This window comes from Pseudophryne corroboree, chromosome 11, assembly GCF_028390025.1.
Source record: "Pseudophryne corroboree isolate aPseCor3 chromosome 11, aPseCor3.hap2, whole genome shotgun sequence".
NCBI lineage: Eukaryota > Metazoa > Chordata > Amphibia > Anura > Myobatrachidae > Pseudophryne > Pseudophryne corroboree.
The window spans coordinates 181,123,169-181,149,236 of NC_086454.1; the positions used below are offsets into that span (position 1 = coordinate 181,123,169).

The window sequence follows — 26,068 nt, forward strand, 5'->3', positions numbered from 1 at the left end:
TCTGTGTCGGCACTCGGCAGCCCGTCCATAATTGTATATACCACCTAACCGTGGTTTTTTTTTTCTTTCTTTATACATACATACTAGTTACGAGTATACTATCTCTTTATCAACCAGTCTATATATTAGCAGCAGACACAGTACAGTGCGGTAGTTCACGGCTGTGGCTACCTCTGTGTCGGCACTCGGCAGCCCGTCCATAATTGTATATACCACCTAACCGTGGTTTTTTTTTCTTTCTTTATACATACATACTAGTTACGAGTATACTATCTCTTTATCAACCAGTCTATATATTAGCAGCAGACACAGTACAGTGCGGTAGTTCACGGCTGTGGCTACCTCTGTGTCGGCACTCGGCAGCCCGTCCATAATTGTATATACCACCTAACCGTGGTTTTTTTTTCTTTCTTTATACATACATACTAGTTACGAGTATACTATCTCTTTATCAACCAGTCTATATTAGCAGCAGACACAGTACAGTGCGGTAGTTCACGGCTGTGGCTACCTCTGTGTCGGCACTCGGCAGCCCGTCCATAATTGTATATACCACCTAACCGTGGTTTTTTTTCCTTTCTTTATACATACATACTAGTTACGAGTATACTATCTCTTTATCAACCAGTCTATATTAGCAGCAGACACAGTACAGTGCGGTAGTTCACGGCTGTGGCTACCTCTGTGTCGGCACTCGGCAGCCCGTCCATAATTGTATATACCACCTAACCGTGGTTTTTTTTTCTTTCTTTATACATACATACTAGTTACGAGTATACTATCTCTTTATCAACCAGTCTATATATTAGCAGCAGACACAGTACAGTGCGGTAGTTCACGGCTGTGGCTACCTCTGTGTCGGCACTCGGCAGCCCGTCCATAATTGTATATACCACCTAACCGTGGTTTTTTTTTCTTTCTTTATACATACATACTAGTTACGAGTATACTATCTCTTTATCAACCAGTCTATATATTAGCAGCAGACACAGTACAGTGCGGTAGTTCACGGCTGTGGCTACCTCTGTGTCGGCACTCGGCAGCCCGTCCATAATTGTATACTAGTATCCAATCCATCCATCTCCATTGTTTACCTGAGGTGCCTTTTAGTTGTGCCTATTAAAATATGGAGAACAAAAATGTTGAGGTTCCAAAATTAGGGAAAGATCAAGATCCACTTCCACCTCGTGCTGAAGCTGCTGCCACTAGTCATGGCCGAGACGATGAAATGCCAGCAACGTCGTCTGCCAAGGCCGATGCCCAATGTCATAGTACAGAGCATGTCAAATCCAAAACACCAAATATCAGTAAAAAAAGGACTCCAAAACCTAAAATAAAATTGTCGGAGGAGAAGCGTAAACTTGCCAATATGCCATTTACCACACGGAGTGGCAAGGAACGGCTGAGGCCCTGGCCTATGTTCATGGCTAGTGGTTCAGCTTCACATGAGGATGGAAGCACTCAGCCTCTCGCTAGAAAAATGAAAAGACTCAAGCTGGCAAAAGCAGCACAGCAAAGAACTGTGCATTCTTCGAAATCCCAAATCCACAAGGAGAGTCCAATTGTGTCGGTTGCGATGCCTGACCTTCCCAACACTGGACGTGAAGAGCATGCGCCTTCCACCATTTGCACGCCCCCTGCAAGTGCTGGAAGGAGCACCCGCAGTCCAGTTCCTGATAGTCAGATTGAAGATGTCAGTGTTGAAGTACACCAGGATGAGGAGGATATGGGTGTTGCTGGCGCTGGGGAGGAAATTGACCAGGAGGATTCTGATGGTGAGGTGGTTTGTTTAAGTCAGGCACCCGGGGAGACACCTGTTGTCCGTGGGAAGAATATGGCAGTTGACATGCCTGGTGAAAATACCAAAAAAATCAGCTCTTCGGTGTGGAGGTATTTCACCAGAAATGCGGACAACAGGTGTCAAGCCGTGTGTTCCCTTTGTCAAGCTGTAATAAGTAGGGGTAAGGACGTTAACCACCTCGGAACATCCTCCCTTATACGTCACCTGCAGCGCATTCATAATAAGTCAGTGACAAGTTCAAAAACTTTGGGTGACAGCGGAAGCAGTCCACTGACCAGTAAATCCCTTCCTCTTGTAACCAAGCTCACGCAAACCACCCCACCAACTCCCTCAGTGTCAATTTCCTCCTTCCCCAGGAATGCCAATAGTCCTGCAGGCCATGTCACTGGCAATTCTGACGAGTCCTCTCCTGCCTGGGATTCCTCCGATGCATCCTTGCGTGTAACGCCTACTGCTGCTGGCGCTGCTGTTGTTGCCGCTGGGAGTCGATGGTCATCCCAGAGGTTAAGTCGTAAGCCCACTTGTACTACTTCCAGTAAGCAATTGACTGTTCAACAGTCCTTTGCGAGGAAGATGAAATATCACAGCAGTCATCCTACTGCAAAGCGGATAACTGAGTCCTTGACAACTATGTTGGTGTTAGACGTGCGTCCGGTATCCGCCGTTAGTTCACAGGGAACTAGACAATTTATTGAGGCAGTGTGCCCCCGTTACCAAATACCATCTAGGTTCCACTTCTCTAGGCAGGCGATACCGAGAATGTACACGGACGTCAGAAAAAGACTCACCAGTGTCCTAAAAAATGCAGTTGTACCCAATGTCCACTTAACCACGGACATGTGGACAAGTGGAGCAGGGCAGGGTCAGGACTATATGACTGTGACAGCCCACTGGGTAGATGTATGGACTCCCGCCGCAAGAACAGCAGCGGCGGCACCAGTAGCAGCATCTCGCAAACGCCAACTCTTTCCTAGGCAGGCTACGCTTTGTATCACCGCTTTCCAGAATACGCACACAGCTGAAAACCTCTTACGGCAACTGAGGAAGATCATCGCGGAATGGCTTACCCCAATTGGACTCTCCTGTGGATTTGTGGCATCGGACAATGCCAGCAATATTGTGTGTGCATTAAATATGGGCAAATTCCAGCACGTCCCATGTTTTGCACATACCTTGAATTTGGTGGTGCAGAATTTTTTAAAAAACGACAGGGGCGTGCAAGAGATGCTGTCGGTGGCCAGAAAAATTGCGGGACACTTTCGGCGTACAGGCACCACGTACAGAAGACTGGAGCACCACCAAAAACTACTGAACCTGCCCTGCCATCATCTGAAGCAAGAAGTGGTAACGAGGTGGAATTCAACCCTCTATATGCTTCAGAGGTTGGAGGAGCAGCAAAAGGCCATTCAAGCCTATACAATTGAGCACGATATAGTAGGTGGAATGCACCTGTCTCAAGTGCAGTGGAGAATGATTTCAACGTTGTGCAAGGTTCTGATGCCCTTTGAACTTGCCACACGTGAAGTCAGTTCAGACACTGCCAGCCTGAGTCAGGTCATTCCCCTCATCAGGCTTTTGCAGAAGAAGCTGGAGGCATTGAAGAAGGAGCTAAAAGGGAGCGATTCCGCTAGGCATGTGGGACTTGTGGATGCAGCCCTTAATTCGCTTAACAAGGATTCACGGGTGGTCAATCTGTTGAAATCAGAGCACTACATTTTGGCCACCGTGCTCGATCCTAGATTTAAAGCCTACCTTGGATCTCTCTTTCCGGCAGACACAGGTCTGCTGGGGTTGAAAGACCTGCTGGTGACAAAATTGTCAAGTCAAGCGGAACGCGACCTGTCAACATCTCCTCCTTCACATTCTCCCGCAACTGGGGGTGCGAGGAAAAGGCTCAGAATTCCGAGCCCACCCGCTGGCGGTGATGCAGGGCAGTCTGGAGCGACTGCTGATGCTGACATCTGGTCCAGACTGAAGGACCTGACAACGATTACGGACATGTCGTCTACTGTCACTGCATATGATTCTCTCAACATTGATAGAATGGTGGAGGATTATATGAGTGACCGCATCCAAGTAGGCACGTCACACAGTCCGTACTTATACTGGCAGGAAAAAGAGGCAATTTGGAGGCCCTTGCACAAACTGGCTTTATTCTACCTAAGTTGCCCTCCCACAAGTGTGTACTCCGAAAGAGTGTTTAGTGCCGCCGCTCACCTTGTCAGCAATCGGCGTACGAGGTTACATCCAGAAAATGTGGAGAAGATGATGTTCATTAAAATGAATTATAATCAATTCCTCCGCGGAGACATTGACCAGCAGCAATTGCCTCCACAAAGTACACAGGGAGCTGAGATGGTGGATTCCAGTGGGGACGAATTGATAATCTGTGAGGAGGGGGATGTACACGGTGATATATCGGAGGGTGAAGATGAGGTGGACATCTTGCCTCTGTAGAGCCAGTTTGTGCAAGGAGAGATTAATTGCTTCTTTTTTGGGGGGGGTCCAAACCAACCCGTCATATCAGTCACAGTCGTGTGGCAGACCCTGTCACTGAAATGATGGGTTGGTTAAAGTGTGCATGTCCTGTTTTGTTTATACAACATAAGGGTGGGTGGGAGGGCCCAAGGACAATTCCATCTTGCACCTCTTTTTTCTTTTCTTTTTCTTTGCATCATGTGCTGATTGGGGAGGGTTTTTTGGAAGGGACATCCTGCGTGACACTGCAGTGCCACTCCTAGATGGGCCCGGTGTTTGTGTCGGCCACTAGGGTCGCTAATCTTACTCACACAGTCAGCTACCTCATTGCGCCTCTTTTTTTCTTTGCGTCATGTGCTGTTTGGGGAGGGTTTTTTGGAAGGGACATCCTGCGTGACACTGCAGTGCCACTCCTAGATGGGCCCGGTGTTTGTGTCGGCCACTAGGGTCGCTAATCTTACTCACACAGCTACCTCATTGCGCCTCTTTTTTTCTTTGCGTCATGTGCTGTTTGGGGAGGGTTTTTTGGAAGGGACATCCTGCGTGACACTGCAGTGCCACTCCTAGATGGGCCCGGTGTTTGTGTCGGCCACTAGGGTCGCTTATCTTACTCACACAGCGACCTCGGTGCAAATTTTAGGACTAAAAATAATATTGTGAGGTGTGAGGTATTCAGAATAGACTGAAAATGAGTGGAAATTATGGTTTTTGAGGTTAATAATACTTTGGGATCAAAATGACCCCCAAATTCTATGATTTAAGGTGTTTTTTAGTGTTTTTTGAAAAAAACATCCGAATCCAAAACACACCCGAATCCGACAAAAAACATTCGGTGAGGTTTTGCCAAAACGCGTTCGAACCCAAAACACGGCCGCGGAACCGAACCCAAAACCAAAACACAAAACCCGAAAAATTTCAGGCGCTCATCTCTAGTTGAAAGACCTGCTGGTGACAAAATTGTCAAGTCAAGCGGAACGCGACCTGTCAACATCTCCTCCTTCACATTCTCCCGCAACTGGGGGTGCGAGGAAAAGGCTCAGAATTCCGAGCCCACCCGCTGGCGGTGATGCAGGGCAGTCTGGAGCGACTGCTGATGCTGACATCTGGTCCGGACTGAAGGACCTGACAACGATTACGGACATGTCGTCTACTGTCACTGCATATGATTCTCTCAACACTGATAGAATGGTGGAGGATTATATGAGTGACCGCATCCAAGTAGGCACGTCACACAGTCCGTACTTATACTGGCAGGAAAAAGAGGCAATTTGGAGGCCCTTGCACAAACTGGCTTTATTCTACCTAAGTTGCCCTCCCACAAGTGTGTACTCCGAAAGAGTGTTTAGTGCCGCCGCTCACCTTGTCAGCAATCGGCGTACGAGGTTACATCCAGAAAATGTGGAGAAGATGATGTTCATTAAAATGAATTATAATCAATTCCTCCGCGGAGACATTGACCAGCAGCAATTGCCTCCACAAAGTACACAGGGAGCTGAGATGGTGGATTCCAGTGGGGACGAATTGATAATCTGTGAGGAGGGGGATGTACACGGTGATATATCGGAGGGTGAAGATGAGGTGGACATCTTGCCTCTGTAGAGCCAGTTTGTGCAAGGAGAGATTAATTGCTTCTTTTTTGGGGGGGGTCCAAACCAACCCGTCATATCAGTCACAGTCGTGTGGCAGACCCTGTCACTGAAATGATGGGTTGGTTAAAGTGTGCATGTCCTGTTTTGTTTATACAACATAAGGGTGGGTGGGAGGGCCCAAGGACAATTCCATCTTGCACCTCTTTTTTCTTTTCTTTTTCTTTGCATCATGTGCTGTTTGGGGAGGGTTTTTTGGAAGGGACATCCTGCGTGACACTGCAGTGCCACTCCTAGATGGGCCCGGTGTTTGTGTCGGCCACTAGGGTCGCTTATCTTACTCACACAGCTACCTCATTGCGCCTCTTTTTTTCTTTGCGTCATGTGCTGTTTGGGGAGGGTTTTTTGGAAGGGACATCCTGCGTGACACTGCAGTGACACTCCTAGATGGGCCCGGTGTTTGTGTCGGCCACTAGGGTCGCTTATCTTACTCACACAGCTACCTCATTGCGCCTCTTTTTTTCTTTGCGTCATGTGCTGTTTGGGGAGGGTTTTTTGGAAGGGACATCCTGCGTGACACTGCAGTGCCACTCCTAGATGGGCCCGGTGTTTGTGTCGGCCACTAGGGTCGCTAATCTTACTCACACAGCTACCTCATTGCGCCTCTTTTTTTCTTTGCGTCATGTGCTGTTTGGGGAGGGTTTTTTGGAAGGGCCATCCTGCGTGACACTGCAGTGCCATTCCTAGATGGGCCCGGTGTTTGTGTCGGCCACTAGGGTCGCTTATCTTACTCACACAGCGACCTCGGTGCAAATTTTAGGACTAAAAATAATATTGTGAGGTGTGAGGTATTCAGAATAGACTGAAAATGAGTGGAAATTATGGTTTTTGAGGTTAATAATACTTTGGGATCAAAATGACCGCCAAATTCTATGATTTAAGCTGTTTTTTAGGTTTTTTGGAAAAAAACACCCGAATCCAAAACACACCCGAATCCGACAAAAAAAATTCGGTGAGGTTTTGCCAAAACGCGGTCGAACCCAAAACACGGCCGCGGAACCGAACCCAAAACCAAAACACAAAACCCGAAAAATTTCCGGCGCTCATCTCTAATATACACACACTGCTCAAAAAATAAAGGGAACACTAAAATAACACATCCGAGATCTGAATGAATGAAATATTATTAAATACTTTGTTCTTTACATAGTTGAATGTGCTGACAACAATATCACACAAAAATTATCAATGGAAATCAAATTTATTAACCCATGGAGGTCTGGATTTGGAGTCACACTCAAAATTAAAGTGGAAAAACACACTACAGGCTGATCCAACTTTGATGTAATGTCCTTAAAACAAGTCAAAATGAGGCTCAGTAGTGTGTGTGGCCTCCACGTGCCTGTATGACCTCCCTACAATGCCTGGGCATGCTCCTGATGAGGTGGCGGATGGTCTCCTGAGTGATCTCCTCCCAGACCTGGACTAAAGCATCCGCCAACTCCTGGACAGTCTGTTGGCGGATGGAGCGAGACATGATGTCCCAGATGTGCTCAATTGGATTCAGGTCTTCGTCTTGCAGGAACTGCTGACACACTCCAGCCACATGAGGTCTAGCATTGTCTTGCATTAGGAGGAACCCAGGGCTAACCGCACCAGCATATGGTCTCACAAGGGGTCTGAGGATCTCATCTCGGTACCTAATGGCAGTCAGGCTATCTCTGGCGAGCACGTGGAGGGCTGTGCGGCCCCCCAAAGAAATGCCACCCCACACCATTACTGACCCACTGCCAAACCGGTCATGCTGGAGGATGTTGCAGGCACAGAACGTTCTCCTTGGCGTCTCCAGACTCTGTCACATGTGCTCAGTGAGAACCTGCTTTCATCTGTGAAGAGCACAGGGCGCCAGTGACAAATTTGCCAATCTTGGTGTTCTCTGGCAAATGCCAAATGTCCTGCACGGTGTTGGGCTTTAAGCACAACCCCCACCAGTGGACGTCGGACCCTCATACCACCCTCATGGAGTCTGTTTCTGATCGTTTGAGTAGACAAATGCACATTTGTGGCTTGCTGGAGGTCATTTTGCAGGGCTCTGGCAGTGCTCCTTTTCCTCCTTGCACAAAGGCGGAGGTAGCGGTCCTGCTGCTGGGTTGTTGCCCTCCTACGGCCTCCTCCATGTCTCCTGATGTACTGGCCTGTATCCTGGTAGCGCCTCCATGCTCTGGACACTACGCTGACAGACACAGCAAACCTTCTTGCCACAGCTCGCATTGATGTGCCATCCTGGATGAGCTGCACTACCTGAGCCACTTGTGTGGGTTGTAGACTCCGTCTCATGCTACCACTAGAGTGAATGTACCGCCAGCTTTCAAAAGTGACCAAAACATCAGCCAGAAAGCATAGGAGCTGAGAAGTGGTCTGTGGTCACCACCTGCAGAACAACTCCTTTGCTAATAGCCTATAATTTCCACCTGTTGTCTATTCCATTTGCACAACAGCATGTGAAATTGATTGTCAATCAGTGTTGCTTCCTAAATGGACAGTTTGATTTCACAGAAGTGTGATTGACTTGGATTTACATTGTGTTGTTTAAGTGTTCCCTTTATTTTTTTTGAGCAGTGTATATATATATATATATATATATATATATATAATTTTTTTAATATTTTTGTTGTGCTGTACCCCAGGGTACTATACAATTTTTATTTTATTTTCAGAAGTACTGTGACACTGCCTGTCAGACCGCAGTATATTATTATTTTGTACTTATACACATATTGGGGGTAATTCCAAGTTGATCGCAGCAGGATTTTTTATAGCAATTGGGCAAAAATAAGAATTTACTCACCGGTAATTCTATTTCTCGTAGTCCGTAGTGGATGCTGGGTACTCAGTAAGGACCATGGGGTATAGACGGGCTCCGCAGGAGACTGGGCCCTCTTAAAAGAAAGATTAGGTACTATATCTGGTGTGCACTGGCTCCTCCCTCTATGCCCCTCCTCCAGACCTCAGTTAGAGAAACTGTGCCCGGAAGAGCTGACATTACTAGGAAAGGATTTGGAATCCAGGGTAAGACTCATACCAGCCACACCAATCACACCGTACAACTCGTGATAACTATACCCAGTTAACAGTATGAACAATAACTGAGCCTCTCTCAACAGATGGCTCATACAATAACCCTTTAGTTAAGCAATAACTATATACATGTATTGCAGAGAGTCCGCACTTGGGACAGGCTCCCAGCATCCACTACGAACTACGAGAAATAGAATTACCGGTGAGTAAATTCTTATTTTCTCTGACGTCCTAGTGGATGCTGGGTACTCCGTAAGGACCATGGGGATTATACCAAAGCTCCCAAACGGGCGGGAGAGTGCGGATGACTCTGCAGCACCGAATGAGCAAACTCAAGGTCCTCCTCAGCCAGGATATCAAACTTGTAGAATTTTGCAAAAGTGTTTGAACCCGACCAAGTAGCAGCTCGGCAAAGTTGTAAAGCCGAGACCCCTCGGGCAGCCGCCCAAGAAGAGCCCACCTTCCTCGTGGAATGGGCTTTTACTAATTTAGGATGCGGCAGTCCAGCCGCAGAATGTGCAAGCTGAATCGTGCTACAGATCCAGCGAGCAATAGTCTGCTTTGAAGCAGGAGCACCCAGCTTGTTGGGTGCATGCAGGATAAATAGCGAGTCAGTTTTTCTGACTCTAGCCGTCCTCGAAACATAAAGTTTCAGGGCCCGGACTACGTCCAGCAACTTGGAATCCTCCGAGTCCCTAGTAGCCGCAGGCACCACAATAGGTTGGTTCAAATGAAATGATGATACCACCTTAGGGAGAAATTGGGGACGAGTCCTCCATTCTGCCCTTTCCATATGGAAGATCAGATATGTGCTTTTACATGACAAAGCCGCCAATTCTGACACACGCCTAATAACTGCATCCGGAATGCCCTTTTCCTCTAGGATCCGGCGTTCAACCGCCATGCCGTCCAACGCAGCCGCGGTAAGTCTTGGATCAGACAGGGTCCCTGTTGCAACATGTCCTGACTGAGAGGCAGAGGCTATGGGTCCTCTGAGAGCATTTCTTGCAGTTCCGGGTACCGAGTCCTTCTTGGCCAATCCGGAGCAAAGAATATTGTTCACACTCCTCCGTTTATTACAATTCTCAGCCCTTGGGTCTGAGAGGAAGAGGGGGAATATATAGACCGACTGGAACACCCACGGTGTTACTAGTGCGACCACAGCTATCGTCTGAGAGTCCCTTGACCCAGCGTAAAACCTTTTTTATCTTTTTATTGAGGTGGGACGCCATGTAGTCCACCTGAGGCAGTTTCCATCAATTTGCAAAACTGCGTGAAGACTTCCTGATGAAGTCACCACTTTCCCGGGTGGAGGTCGTGTCCACTCCCGGAATGAACACTGCTGACAGTGCGCTTACTTGATTCTCCGCCCTGCGAAGAATTCTGGTGGCTTCTACCCTCGCCACCCTGCTACTTGTGCTGCCCTGGCGGTTTACATGAGCCCCTGCGGTCTGACTGGATCAGAACCGGTTGGTCGCGAAGCAGGAACTCCGCTTGACTTAGGGCGTTGTATATGGCCCTTAGTTCCAGGATATTGATGTGAAGGCAAGTCTGTTGGCTTGACCACAAACCTTGGAATTTACTTCCCTGTGTAACTGCCCCCCACCCTCGGAGGCTTGCATCCATGGTCACCAGGACCCAGTCCTGAATGCCGAATCTGTGGCCCTCGAGAAGGTGAGCACTCCGCAGCCACCACAGGAGAGACACCCCGGCCCTGGGGGATAGGGTGATTAATCGATGCATCTGAAGATGTGATCCGGACCACTTGTCCAGTAAGTTCCATTGTCCTTGCATGGAACCAGCCGAAGGGGATGGCCTTGTATGATGCCATCATCCTTCCCAGGACTCGAGTGCAGTGATGCACTGACACCTGTTTTGGTTTTCAATGGATTCCTGACCAGTGTCATGAGCTCCTGAGCTCTCTCTATCGGGAGATAAACCCTCTTCTGGTCTGTGTCTAGGATCATGCCTAGGCGAGGCAGATGAGCTGTAGGAACCAACTGCGACTTCGGAATATATAGAATCCAGTCGTGTTGCCGTTTCACTTCCAGAGAAGGTGATACGCTGTCCAGCAACTGCTCTCTTGATCTCGCTTTTATGAGGAGATCATCCAAGTATGTGATAATAGTGACACCTTGCTTCCGCAGGAGCACCATCATATCCGCCATTACCTTGGTGAAATTGGTAATGACAATTAGAGATGAGCGGGTTCGGTTTCTCTGAATCCGAACCCGCCAGAACTTCATGTTTTTTTTCACGGGTCCGAGCGACTCAGATCTTCCCGCCTTGCTCGGTTAACCCGAGCGCGCCCGAACGTCATCATGACGCTGTCGGATTCTCGCGAGGCTCGGATTCTATCGCGAGACTCGGATTCTATATAAGGAGCCGCGCGTCGCCGCCATTTTCACACGTGCATTGAGATTGATAGGGAGAGGACGTGGCTGGCGTCCTCTCCATTTAGATTATAAGAGACTGAGAGAGATTTACTGGAGCTGACTAGGAGGAGTACTGTTACTGTAGAAGTGTAGAGACTGAGTGGAGAGAGTTTACTAGTGAGGACAGTGCAGTTTACTTTATAATCCGTTCTCTGCCTGAAAAAAGCGATACACAGCACACAGTGACTCAGTCACATACCATATCTGTGTGCACTGCTCAGGCTCAGGCCAGTGTGCTGCATCATCTATTATCTATATATAATATTATATATATCTGTCTGACTGCTCAGCTCACACAGCTTATAATTGTGGGGGAGACTGGGGAGCACTACTGCAGTGCCAGTTATAGGTTATAGCAGGAGCCAGGAGTACATAATATATTATATAGTGAGTGACCACCAGACACACAGTGCAGTTTATTTAATATATCCGTTCTCTGCCTGAAAAAAGCGATACACACAGTGACTCAGTCAGTCACATACCATATCTGTGTGCACTGCTCAGGCTCAGGCCAGTGTGCTGCATCATCTATATAATATATATTATATATCTGTCTGACTGCTCAGCTCACACAGCTTATAATTGTGGGGGAGACTGGGGAGCACTACTGCAGTGCCAGTTATAGGTTATAGCAGGAGCCAGGAGTACATAATATTATATTAAAATTAAACAGTGCACACTTTTGCTGCAGGAGTGCCACTGCCAGTGTGACTAGTGACCAGTGACCTGACCACCAGTATATATAATATTAGTAGTATACTATCTCTTTATCAACCAGTCTATATTAGCAGCAGACACAGTACAGTGCGGTAGTTCACGGCTGTGGCTACCTCTGTGTCGGCACTCGGCAGCCCGTCCATAATTGTATATACCACCTAACCGTGGTTTTTTTTTCTTTCTTTATACATACATACTAGTTACGAGTATACTATCTCTTTATCAACCAGTCTATATATTAGCAGCAGACACAGTACAGTGCGGTAGTTCACGGCTGTGGCTACCTCTGTGTCGGCACTCGGCAGCCCGTCCATAATTGTATATACCACCTAACCGTGGTTTTTTTTTTCTTTCTTTATACATACATACTAGTTACGAGTATACTATCTCTTTATCAACCAGTCTATATATTAGCAGCAGACACAGTACAGTGCGGTAGTTCACGGCTGTGGCTACCTCTGTGTCGGCACTCGGCAGCCCGTCCATAATTGTATATACCACCTAACCGTGGTTTTTTTTTCTTTCTTTATACATACATACTAGTTACGAGTATACTATCTCTTTATCAACCAGTCTATATATTAGCAGCAGACACAGTACAGTGCGGTAGTTCACGGCTGTGGCTACCTCTGTGTCGGCACTCGGCAGCCCGTCCATAATTGTATATACCACCTAACCGTGGTTTTTTTTTCTTTCTTTATACATACATACTAGTTACGAGTATACTATCTCTTTATCAACCAGTCTATATATTAGCAGCAGACACAGTACAGTGCGGTAGTTCACGGCTGTGGCTACCTCTGTGTCGGCACTCGGCAGCCCGTCCATAATTGTATATACCACCTAACCGTGGTTTTTTTTTCTTTCTTTATACATACATACTAGTTACGAGTATACTATCTCTTTATCATCAACCAGTCTATATATTAGCAGCAGACACAGTACAGTGCGGTAGTTCACGGCTGTGGCTACCTCTGTGTCGGCACTCGGCAGCCCGTCCATAATTGTATATACCACCTAACCGTGGTTTTTTTTTCTTTCTTTATACATACATACTAGTTACGAGTATACTATCTCTTTATCAACCAGTCTATATATTAGCAGCAGACACAGTACAGTGCGGTAGTTCACGGCTGTGGCTACCTCTGTGTCGGCACTCGGCAGCCCGTCCATAATTGTATACTAGTATCCAATCCATCCATCTCCATTGTTTACCTGAGGTGCCTTTTAGTTGTGCCTATTAAAATATGGAGAACAAAAATGTTGAGGTTCCAAAATTAGGGAAAGATCAAGATCCACTTCCACCTCGTGCTGAAGCTGCTGCCACTAGTCATGGCCGAGACGATGAAATGCCAGCAACGTCGTCTGCCAAGGCCGATGCCCAATGTCATAGTACAGAGCATGTCAAATCCAAAACACCAAATATCAGTAAAAAGCCTCTTTTTTTCTTTGCGTCATGTGCTGTTTGGGGAGGGTTTTTTGGAAGGGACATCCTGCGTGACACTGCAGTGCCACTCCTAGATGGGCCCGGTGTTTGTGTCGGCCACTAGGGTCGCTAATCTTACTCACACAGCTACCTCATTGCGCCTCTTTTTTTCTTTGCGTCATGTGCTGTTTGGGGAGGGTTTTTTGGAAGGGCCATCCTGCGTGACACTGCAGTGCCACTCCTAGATGGGCCCGGTGTTTGTGTCGGCCACTAGGGTTGCTAATCTTACTCACACAGCTACCTCATTGCGCCTCTTTTTTTCTTTGCGTCATGTGCTGTTTGGGGAGGGTTTTTTGGAAGGGACATCCTGCGTGACACTGCAGTGCCACTCCTAGATGGGCCCGGTGTTTGTGTCGGCCACTAGGGTCGCTAATCTTACTCACACAGCTACCTCATTGCGCCTCTTTTTTTCTTTGCGTCATGTGCTGTTTGGGGAGGGTTTTTTGGAAGGGACATCCTGCGTGACACTGCAGTGCCACTCCTAGATGGGCCCGGTGTTTGTGTCGGCCACTAGGGTCGCTTATCTTACTCACACAGCGACCTCGGTGCAAATTTTAGGACTAAAAATAATATTGTGAGGTGTGAGGTATTCAGAATAGACTGAAAATGAGTGTAAATTATGGTTTTTGAGGTTAATAATACTTTGGGATCAAAATGACCCCCAAATTCTATGATTTAAGCTGTTTTTTAGTGTTTTTTGAAAAAAACACCCGAATCCAAAACACACCCGAATCCGACAAAAAAAATTCGGTGAGGTTTTGCCAAAATGCGTTCGAACCCAAAACACGGCCGCGGAACCGAACCCAAAACCAAAACACAAAACCCGAAAAATTTCAGGCGCTCATCTCTAATGACAATCCCGTACCGCAATTCTGAGGTACGCCTGATGAGGTGGATAAATGGGGACACGAAGGTATGCATCCCTTATGTCCCGATTCATTTCAGGCTTGCAATGACCGCTCTTAGCGATTCCATCTTGAACCTGAACCTTTTCAGGTATATGTTCAGGGATTTTAATACAATATGGGTCTAACCGAACCGTCTGGTTTCGGGATTATAACATGGTCGAATAATAACACCCTCTTGTTGAAGGAGGGGACCCTTGACCACCACCTGTTGAAGATACAATTTACGAATTGCAGTTAACACTGGCTCCCTCTCTTGGGGGGAAGCCTGCCGGGTCCTCGGTGAGGGGGCATCTTCTCACAGTCCAGCCTGTATCCCTGCGATACAATTTCTATTGCCCAGGGATCTAACAGGGAGTGAACCCACTTGTGGCTGAACTTACGAAGGCGTGTCCCCACCGGGCCTAGCTCCGCCTGTGGAGCCCCAGCGACATGCGGTGGATTTTTGTAGAGGCCGGGGAGGACTTCTGTTCCTGGGGACTAGCTGTGTTGTACAGCTTCTTTCCTCTGCCCCCGGCTCTGACAAGAAATGACGCACCTCAGACTTTCTTGTTTCTTTATTCGAAAAGCTGCATTTAATAATGTCGTGCTTTCCTAGGCTGTGCAGGAATATAAGGCAAAATATCAGAATTACCAGCTATAGCTGTGGAGACCAGGCCCGAGAACCTTTCTCCACACAATCCTCAGCCTTCCATATGCCTCTTAAGTCGGCATCATCTGTCCAATGTATATTCTACAGGACACGTCAAGCAGAAATCGACATAGCTTTTGTCTCTAGGACCCAGTATACTCATGTCCCTTTGGACATGCTTTATAATTATATATCTATCACTTAAGACAGCATCTTAAAATATTTATATGCATACTAGGGTCTCAATCTCTGCTGATAAGGTACCTGTCCACGCTGCCACAGCGCTATAAACCCATGCCGACACAATCGCCGGTCTGGGTAGTATACTAGAATGTGCACACTATCTGCAGGATCCCTGAGAATAGCTAGTGCAAACAGGACACCCAAGGGGAAGATTCTCAACACATCCTGGCCCTAGTGGGGAAAGGATACAGCCTGAGAATTCTCTTGTGGGAAGCTGCCGTCTCTTGTCTGGAGATTCCCGCTCTTTTTCCTCATGAGAGGAGGGAAATTTACCTCAGCATTCTTCCCCTTAACATGTGTACTCTCGTGTCAGGGACAGATGAGTCATCAGTGATATGCAAATCATCTTTTATTCCAATAATCATATATTGAATATCTTTTAGCCCTCTTGGCTGTAACTTTGCATTATCGTAGTCGACAGTGGAGTTAAACTCCGTGTCGATACTTTGTTATTTTGGATAGTGAACATAGAGAGACTCTGAAGGACTCTGTGACATAGGGACAGACCAGGGTAGATTTCCTTTCTGCTCCCTAACCTTTTGTGCAATAATTTTACCTCAGCACTTACACATATCCAAACAGGTGTCGGAGTTGTCGACGGAGACACCCTCCCACACACATATCCGCTCTATCACCTCCTTAGAGGAGCCTTTTACCTCAGACATGTTGACACACGCGTACCGACACACCACACACACAGGGGATGCTCTATTTGAAGACAGTTCCCCCACAAGGCCCTTTGGAGAGACAGAGAGAGAGTATGCCAGCACACACCACAGCGCTATATAATACAGGGATGTACACTATACTGAGTGATTTTTCCCCTATAGCAGCTTATATACACAGTTTTGCGCCTAAATTTATGTGCCCCCCCTCTCTTTTTTACCCTTTGTGTACCAGGATACTGCAGGGGAGAGCCTGGGGAGCTTCCTTCCAGCTGAGCTGTGAAGAGAAAATGGCGCCGGTGTGCTGAGGAAGAAGGCCCGGCCCCCTCAGCGGCGGGCTTCTGTCCTTTTATGTACTTTAATGGCGGGGGTTAATGCACATATACAGTTTATCAGACTGTATTATGTGCTTTTCGCCAAGTAAGGTAATCTAATTGCTGCCCAGGGCGCCCCCCCCCAGCGCCCTGCACCCATCAGTGACCGGAGTGTGTGGTGTGCTAAGAGAGCAATGGCGCACAGCTGCAGTGCTGTGCGCTACCTAAATGAAGACCGGAGTCTTCAGCCGCCGATTTTCAACTTCTCTTCGTTCTTCTGGCTCTGCAAGGGGGACGGCGGCGCGGCTCCGGGACCGGACGACCGAGGACTGGGCCTGTGTTCGATCCCTCTGGAGCTAATGGTGTCCAGTAGCCTTAGAAGCCCAAGCTAGCTGCAAGCAGGTAGGTTCGCTTCTCTCCCCTCAGTCCCACGTAGCAGTGAGTCTGTTGCCAGCAGATCTCACTGAAAATAAAAAACCTAACAAATACTTTCTTTTCTAGGAAGCTCAGGAGAGCCCCTAGTGTGCAATTAGCTCTGGCCGGGCACAGATACTAACTGAGGTCTGGAGGAGGGACATAGAGGGAGGAGCCAGTGCACACCAGATATAGTACCTAATCTTTCTTTTAAGAGTGCCCAGTCTCCTGCGGACCCCGTCTATACCCCATGGTCCTTACGGAGTACCCAGCATCCACTAGGACGTCAGAGAAACCATGTGCACTGCAGGGGAGGCAGATATAACATGTGTAGAGAGAGTAAGATTTGGGTGGGTTATTTTGTTTCTGTGCAGGGTAAATACTGGCTGCTTTATTTTTTACACTGCAAATTAGATTGCAGATTGAACACACCCCACCCAAATCTAACTCTCTCTGCACATGTTATATCTGCCTCCCCTGCAGTGCACATGGTTTTGACCAATTGCTAACAAAAATCCTGCTGCGATCAACTTGGAATTACCCCCATTGTGTGACACTGTTGGTGAAGGTCAACCACAATGTTCAATTACTATTTCTGACGCACACACATAAACATAGAAACATAGAATTTGTCGGCAGATAAGAACCAGTTGGCCCATCTAGTCTGCCCCTTTTTTTTTTTACATTATTTTTATCTCTAACCTTATTTGATCCTTATTTCTTTGTAAGGATAGCCTTATGTCTATCCCATGCATGTTTAAATTGCTCTACTGTCTTAGCCTCTACCACCTCTGATGAGAGGCTATTCCACTTGTCCACTACCCTTTCTGTGAAGTAATTTTTCCACAAATTTCCCCTGAACCTCCACCCCTCCAATCTCAGTGCATGTCCTCGTGTCCTATTGCTTCTCTTCATTTGGAGAATGTTTCCCTCCTGGACTTTGTTAAAACCCTTGACATATTTGAAAGTTTCTATCATGTCCCCCCTTTCCCTTCTCTGCTCCAAACTATACATATTGAGATTTCTTAGTCATTTTGGGTAAGTTTTGTGATGTAGGCCATGCACCATTTTAGTTGCCCTTCTTTGTACAGTTTCTAATATATTAATACCCTTTTGAAGATATGGCCTTCAGAATTGAACACAGTATTCTAGATGAGGCCGTACCAATGAACTATACAGTGGCATTATTACTTCTTTCTTTCTGCTGCAGATTCCTCTCTCAATGCAGCCAAGCATCTGACTAGCCTTCACTGTTGGTGAAATTAAACCGCAGTGTTTAATTAATATTCCTAGTGGGTCAGACGGCACAAGGACAATTCCTTCTTGCACCTCTTTTCTTTGCATTATGTGCTGTTTGGAGCATTGCTGAATGTCTGCTTGTGTAGACAACAAACATTTGGAGCAGTGCTGACTGTCTGCTTGTGTAGACGACAAACATTTCTATAGTTTATTAAACTGCAACCCTGTCTGCCACTGCAATGCCATTCTGTTTCCTAGATGTGTCATGTTGGAAGTTTAAGTGTAACCTTTGTGCTGTCCACTGCTGTCGCTTAGGTTAGTCATCCAGCTACCTAGATGCAACCTTTTGACCTAAACTGTATGAAAACAATATTGTGAGCAGTGAGGTTGTCAAAATTGACTCGAAATGAGTGGAAATTAATGTTATTGAGGTTACTAATACCGTAGCAAAAAAAAAAAAAAAAACAGGCTCAAATTCTGTGATTTTAGCTGTTTGTTTTTTTTTCTTCTTTAAATCAGATCCAAAACAAATACAGATCCAAAAGACAAAGGAAATACAGATCCAAAACAAGTACCCAAAACCTGAGATTTGGGTGTACATCCCTAGTCTAAACTGGTGGGGTCAAAAGCATCAAGATTCCAGTTAATAAGAGGTGATCTTAAGGGAGAAGGGTCAAGTAGGGTGTTGGGGTAGTAGTCAGAGAAAGAGATGCAGAGTTGTCAGTTATAAAAAAGTATAGAGATGAGAAAATACAAAAACGTGCAATGCAGACGTGGCAAGTTGAAGAGGTGAGTATAGTCAGGGCCGTTTCTTGGGGCAGGCAAGCAGTGCAACCGCACTGGGCGCCCGCCGCGGCACTAACTGTGGCTCCCTGCTTCCCCCTCTCCTATTTCTCCCCGAGTAACCCACTCGGGGGGCGGAGTTTCACGGAATGACGCGGTTACGCCGTTACGTCACAACGCAACCCCGTAACTCCGCGAAACTCCCCCCCCCCCCCCCCCGAGCGAAGAACAGAGGGGGATCCAAGTTAGGAAGAGGGAAAGGCCGGCGTGAGGAGCGACTGGTGAGGCGGGCCGAAGAGCGGTAATCGCCTCTGTAAGTATTCTCTCTCTCTCTCTCTCTCTCTCAATGTGTAAAATGGGGACACCTTCCGTAATGTGTGAAATGGGGACTCTTGCCTGCCGTAGTGTGGGGATTTAATGTATCAAGGGCATTGCGGTGTGTGGCATAATATGGTGCAGGGGGCATTACTGTGTGGGGCTTAATATGGTAGAATTTTTTTTTTCCTGTGGTGGTCGTGATCTGTTGAAGCAGGGTCAAAAACTGAATTGTGAGGTAGTCTTTTCAGACGAGGCCATGCCCATTTAATTGAGGCCACACCCATTTAGATGAGGACATGCCCCATTTTCGGGCGCGCACAAAGGTGTTTTTTTATCTAGGTGTGTGGGGGGGAGGGCATTTTTTTATATCATGGGGGGCGCATTTTTAAATCTCGCACTGGGAGCCAAATTGGCTAGAAACAGCCCTGAGTTATATAGTGATGTGCACCGGACATTTTTCGGGTTTTGTGTTTTGGTTTTGGATTCGGTTCCGCGGCCGTGTTTTGGATTCGGACGCGTTTTGGCAAAACCTCCCTGAAAATTTTTTGTCGGATTCGGGTGTGTTTTGTATTCGGGTGTTAATTTACAAAACCCCCTCAAAAACAGCTTAAATCATAGAATTTGGGGGTAATTTTGATCCCATAGTATTATTAACCTCAATAACCATAATTTCTACTCATTTCCAGTCTATTCTGAACACCTCACACCTCACAATATTATTTTTAGTCCAAAAATTTGCACCGAGGTCGCTGGATGACTAAGCTAAGCGACCCAAGTGGCCGACACAAACACCTGGCCCATCTAGGAGTGGCACTGCAGTGTCAGACAGGATGGCACTTCAAAAAAATAGTCCCCAAACAGCACATGAAGCAAATAAAAAAAGAGGCGCACCAAGGTCGCTGGATGGCTAAGCTAAGCGACCCAAGTGGCCAACACAAACACCTGGCCCATCTAGGAGTGGCACTGCAGTGTCAGACAGGATGGCAGATTTAAAAAATAGTCCCCAAACAGCACATGGAGCAAAGAAAAAAAGAGGCGCAATGAGTTCGCTGTGTGACTAAGCTAAGCGACCCAAGTGGCCGACACAAACACCTGGCCCATCTAGGAGTGGCACTGCAGTGTCAGACAGGATGGCACTTCAAAAAAATAGTCCCCAAACAGCACATGGAGCAAAGAAAAAAAGAGGCGCAATGAGTTCGCTGTGTGACTAAGCTAAGCGACCCAAGTGGCCGACACAAACACCTGGCCCATCTAGGAGTGGCACTGCAGTGTCAGACAGGATGGCACTTCAAAAAAATAGTCCCAAAACAGCACATGAAGCAAAGAAAAAAAGAGGCGCAATGAGGTAGCTGTGTGACTAAGCTAAGCGACCCAAGTGGCCGACACAAACACCCGGCCCATCTAGGAGTGGCACTGCAGTGTCAGACAGGATGGCACTTCAAAAAAATAGTCCCCAAACAGCACATGATGCAAAGAAAAAAGAGGCGCAATGAGGTAGCTGTGTGACTAAGCTAAGCGACCCAAGTGGCCGACACAAACACCTAGCCCATCTAGGAGTGGCACTGCAGTTTTCTAGCGAGAGGATGAGTGCTTCCATCCTCATGTGAAGCTGAACCACTAGCCATGAACATAGGCCAGGGCCAAAGCCGTTCCTTGCCACTCCGTGTCGTAAATGGCATATTGGCAAGTTTACGCTTCTCCTCAGACGCTTTTAAGTTTGATTTTTGGGTCATTTTACTGAACTTTTGTTTTTTGGATTTTACATGCTCTCTACTATGACATTGGGCATCGGCCTTGGCAGACGACGTTGATGGCATTTCATCGTCTAGCCATGACTAGTGGCAGCAGCTTCAGCACGAGGTGGAAGTGGATCTTGATCTTTCCCTATTTTACCCTCCACATTTTTGTTCTCCATTTTTTAATGTGTGGAATTATATGCCAGTATCAATAGCAATGGCCTACTACTATATATACTGCGCACAACTGAAATGCACCACAGGTATGGATAGTATACTTGACGACACAGAGGTAGGTAGAGCAGTGGCTTACTGTACCGTACTGCTATATATTATATACTGGTGGTCAGCAAAATTATGCACTGTACTCCTACTATATACTACAATGCAGCACAGATATGGAGCGTTTTTCAGGCAGAGTACGTATAATACTGGTGGTCACTGGTCAGCAAAACTCTGCACTGTACTCCTCCTATATAATACTGCTGGTCCCCAGTCCCCACAATAAAGCAGTGTGAGCACAGATATATGCAGAATACTGAGCACAGATATGGAGCGTTTTTCAGGCAGAGAACGTATAATACTGGTGGTCACTGGTCAGCAAAACTCTGCACTGTACTCCTCCTATATAATACTGCTGGTCCCCAGTCCCCACAATAAAGCAGTGTGAGCACAGATATATGCAGCACACTGAGCACAGATATGGAGCATTTTTCAGGCAGAGAACGTATAATACTGGTGGTCACTGGTCAGCAAAACTCTGCACTGTACTCCTCCTATATAATACTGCTGGTCCCCAGTCCCCACAATAAAGCAGTGAGCACAGATATTTGCAGCCACCTGAATAAAACTGAGAGGACGCCAGCCACGTCCTCTCACAATCATTTACAATGCACGAGTGAAAAATGGCGGCGACGCGCGGCTCCTTATATAGAATCCGAATCTCGCGAGAATCCGACAGCGGGATGATGACGTTCGGGCACGCTCGGGTTAACCGAGCAAGGCGGGAAGATTCGAATCTGCCTCGGAACCGTGTAAAATGGGTGAAGTTCGGGGGGGTTCGGATTCCGACGAACCAAACCCGCTCATCACTAGTTGAGTAGACCTCAAAGAAGGAGAAGTAGCAAGAAGGTTCTGGGAGAATTAAATGGAAGGTTCAATGAGTTGGACAGATAGAGGAATTAGTAGACCTCAAAGGAGGAGGAGGTGGTAAAAAGTTAAAACTGAGTTAAATGTTCTACTGAATTGATCGTCTGAAAGCAGGGCCGTCTTGACAGCAGTGTAGGCCCCTGGGCAAAGCAATGCTCTGGGGACCCTACCCACCCTGCAGTGGTAGGGGTGGGAGGTGCTATCAGCAGCAGCTTTCATGTTCCGGGGATGGTAGGGGGTGTTCTATCTTCTGCTCAGCATGTAGGACCTGTAGTAGTAATTTCTGCTAATTACTCTTTCTTTACTGCACAGATGGTGGAAGATGGGGTGGGAGGGAGGGGCATTGGGCTGAATGAAGGGGCCCCGGTACATGATTTACAGGGTGTTAAGACAGGGTTTAATACACAGGGAAGGGGTGGATAGCGCAGTGGGCTTAATATTCATCATTTTCTGGTGGGGGCAGCTTGCTTGATTGCAGATATCTCCAGTTCCTGGATATAGATTTCTTAGCTTTTATTGGGTAAAACACTACAGAGTCCCACCTTTCAGAAAGTACTGGGGACTTGGGGATAAGAGTTCAAGAGCCAGAGCAATCCACCAACAAAAATATAAAACTGCATACCAGGCATGTGGAGATGGAGCAGGGACCAGCTGCTGGAAGGCAGACATCGCTGGTTCTGGGCATAGTAGAGACAATCTGCCAGTGTCCACCAAAAGGGAAGAGTCCCAGCTTTTAGAGTCTGTCCTCACAAAAAGTGTAAGTCAGACAGAACCTAAGTTATCTGGCTGGGAAGAGCAATTAACAGGCTCAGAGGGGACCACTGCTTTATTGTCAGATATCTCCGGTTCCCCAGGTCCGATTTTCAAAAATCTGTTACCCCTGGAAAGAAGGGACCCTCAGCTATCAGTCTAGGGCCCTTAGACTCCTGGGGCCTTTGGGCAAGTGCCCATTGAGCCCATATGAAAAGACTTCCCTGTCTGAAAGTATTGTTCCCTATTATCAATCTATTATTTTGAACCCATTGAGTAATAGATTGTGCTGAGGACCCACCACAGTGCTCATATGTAAACCAGGTCAAGCATGCACAGAAGGATACCAACCTGCCGGCAAAGCTGCAAGTTGTGCTTACCTCTCTATGGCCTGTATCATTAGGGAGCTGAGCATCTCTTAGCAGCCCCAGTAACATGTTAATTATAAATAGCGTATTTCACATATACAGTATATAGAGCATCTTAATCACAAAGAAATTACGTATGACTGGTTAAACGATCACTCATCCATTTATGTCCTTTACTTGGATTTTGTAGTCAATAGGATGTACAGTACTGTAGTTCTGCCAAAAACAGAAAGCTGTCAGTGGTGCTGAGGGGCAAGAGGGGGGTAGGTACATAGTGCATGGGCATTAGCCAGTTTTGAGGCGTAGGCAGCACACATGTCTGCCAAGAAGGTGTTGTGCAACATCTACAGAGAACATCGGTATTGAAACTGAATGTGGCCAGGCCCCCTTATACTAGTCTACACTCCCTTCTTCCTAAGTATTATGTTTGAATGATGACGTGCTGGCCTTGGCAGCTATACTGTACATCAACACTAATACTATTAGCCAGTACAAAGGTAGCTCGGTGGAATAGCATAGGATGCATTCCCTATCCATAGCTGCCTGAATCAGGCCAGGACAGCTTTTCTGGCAGCTAGCAGGAACAATTTAAAATAATCTTTGGCTATGCAATTATTAGACTGCAGTTTCAAAACAATAATTAAGGAGGCTGATGTATAAAGGCATATTTTAACTAGAGATGGACTCCTGTGTTTTGGTTTTTGTTTTGGATCTGTATTAACTTTGTATTTTGGTTTTGACAAAAATGCCCTCACATGTTTTGTATTTGTATTTTTGGGGGCATTTGCAGGTTAATTAACAGGCAGTGGGCATTCGTCAGCTTACACATGGCGTTTGCGGGGAGTGGTTGAGAAAACGCAGGTGTGTCATTGCCGTTATTGGGGTGTGCATCTGATCTCAGCTGCAATTGCTGTTACTTAAAACTTATCGCTTGGTGCGACTGCATTCTCATTATTCTGAGTAGCACTGAGTCAAGTGCAACTGTCGATGGTTCTTGATTTTTGTTATGCATTTGCAATTCTGTGGCTGCATTCACAGAATGCAAACACATCGGTGGGCGGCTTGTTCTGTCCTGGGCGGACTTTAAACATACCGAGTGGCAGCTCTTGCTGTGGATTCTCAGCAGTTGCAGTTCTGCTACAATCACAGAACTGCAAACTGAAGTGTGTTAATATATTTCATACTTGCCTACTTTTGAAAAAGCATTTCAGGGAGATGTGACAGTAACACCTATCAGTGCGAACGCGTACTGCTACATCTGAGAGGCGTGTCATGAAAATGACTTATATCCAATTGTAAATGAGCCCCAAAGTCAGTAAGATCTATTTGTTGAAGAAAAGACACTGATATTTTGCAGGATTTGTTTGTGTATTGTGTTTTACAAGAGGTTCCATATACTGTAAGTGGCCATAGGGATCATTGTGCCTTATAACCAATGCAGGGAAATGTCACTAATGATCCCATTTGAATGTATGTACAGTATCACTGATTTATTTCCCCCCCAAGAATGTAACAGCTGCATAATGGGGGTAAGGTGCAATCAGGGAGATTGCTGGACTATTCAGGGAGTAAGGGAGATTGCTGCTATTTCAGGGAGTCTCCTGCAGAATGAGGGAGGGTAGGCAACTATGATATATTTATATCTCAAATGATATAGAAAAGTGTTATAGAATAGATTGCTGAAAAGGTAATGATAAGGACATGTTTTAACACAGTGAATATTTGGGAGCCTTGTGTTTTCATTAACCAAAGGAGAGCTTTTAGAAATGAGGAAGGAAATCTGTTTAGTTTCGGATAGACAACTGAGAAGAAAGCAGGTAAGTACATAACCAGGAAAGGAGGAGATTAAATACTATATATGTATGTATGTACTGCATACGTACTGTACTTACCAGCAATTATCCAACAAACCATACAAGCTAAGAGAACCCCCTCTAATACTCCAGATAACTGGGGGGAAAGATACTTTAATGGCAGCAATAGGATGGCTAATAAGTGGATAACTCCAGCCACAATTAAGTAGATTGGTATTAGGGGTTGCACCAGACATTTGTCAAAGTACATGGCACCTGTAGAAAAAGTGATTCATAAAGTAGCATTAGTGCATTTTTATATAATTCTATGATATAAAGTGATTAAATACAACACATAACTATACATTATTTGGCACACTAATTAGTATTCACTTGTTTTTATTATATATAAGATAAGGCAAATGCAGAATTGCACAGTATTACAAAGTAATATCTATTGATCTCGAGCAGTGTTTCTCAACTTCTGTACTTGTGGCACACTTATGGACCCTACACACTTGACAATATCTTTGAAAGGTATGACAGATATCGTTAAAAAATGAACGGGTGGTCTTCTGTATGCCGAATGTCGGGATCCCGGCGCACAGTATACCGGCGCCGGAATCCCGACACCCGGCATACCGACAACTATTCTCCCTCGTGGGGGTCCACGACCCCCCTGGAGGGAGAACAAAATAGTGTGGCGCTCGTAGCGCGCCACTGTGCCCGCAGCGTGGAGCCCGACCGCCGGCATACCGTACGACACCCAAATGAACAATATATTGTTCATATCGTTCAGTGTGTATGCAACAATGATGAACGATGCGTGTCGCCGCAATCGTTCATTGTTGATTGATCATCGTTTAAACATGCAAGCCAATTTGGATGATACTGATGTATGTAATGTCATATCGTCCATATCGGCCATAGCTATCGTCCAGTGTGTATGCTTAAAATTGCTGAAGAAAAATCAGCCAACGATGATATCGTTGGTCGTAACATCTGCAAAATCACCAAGTGTGTAGGGCCCATAACCATCCAGGGTTTAGGATATTCATGCATGAGCACAGATGATTGAATAAAAATTACTGAGATACTAAGTAAGTCACCTATGTTCAAGTATAGCTATCCTTAAAACCTGGACCATTTGTGTGCCTTGAGAACCAAGGTTGGGAAACA

At 46.4% G+C, this 26,068-nt stretch overlaps 1 protein-coding gene across 2 annotated transcripts in view; it reads right to left on the reverse strand.

Moving 5' to 3' along the window:
- The window catches only part of LOC134970084 (transmembrane protein 272-like), a 212,314-nt gene that overhangs the window by 24,857 nt on the left and 161,389 nt on the right, over positions 1 to 26,068 (reverse strand). For both annotated transcript variants that reach the window (XR_010189648.1, XM_063946169.1), the window contains exon 3: positions 24,989 to 25,165. Coding sequence is in view for 1 of the 2 variants with exons in the window: in XM_063946169.1 (XP_063802239.1) it covers positions 24,989 to 25,165 (177 nt within the window). In the remaining variant the exon portion in view is untranslated. The remainder of the gene's footprint in view (positions 1 to 24,988; positions 25,166 to 26,068) is intronic.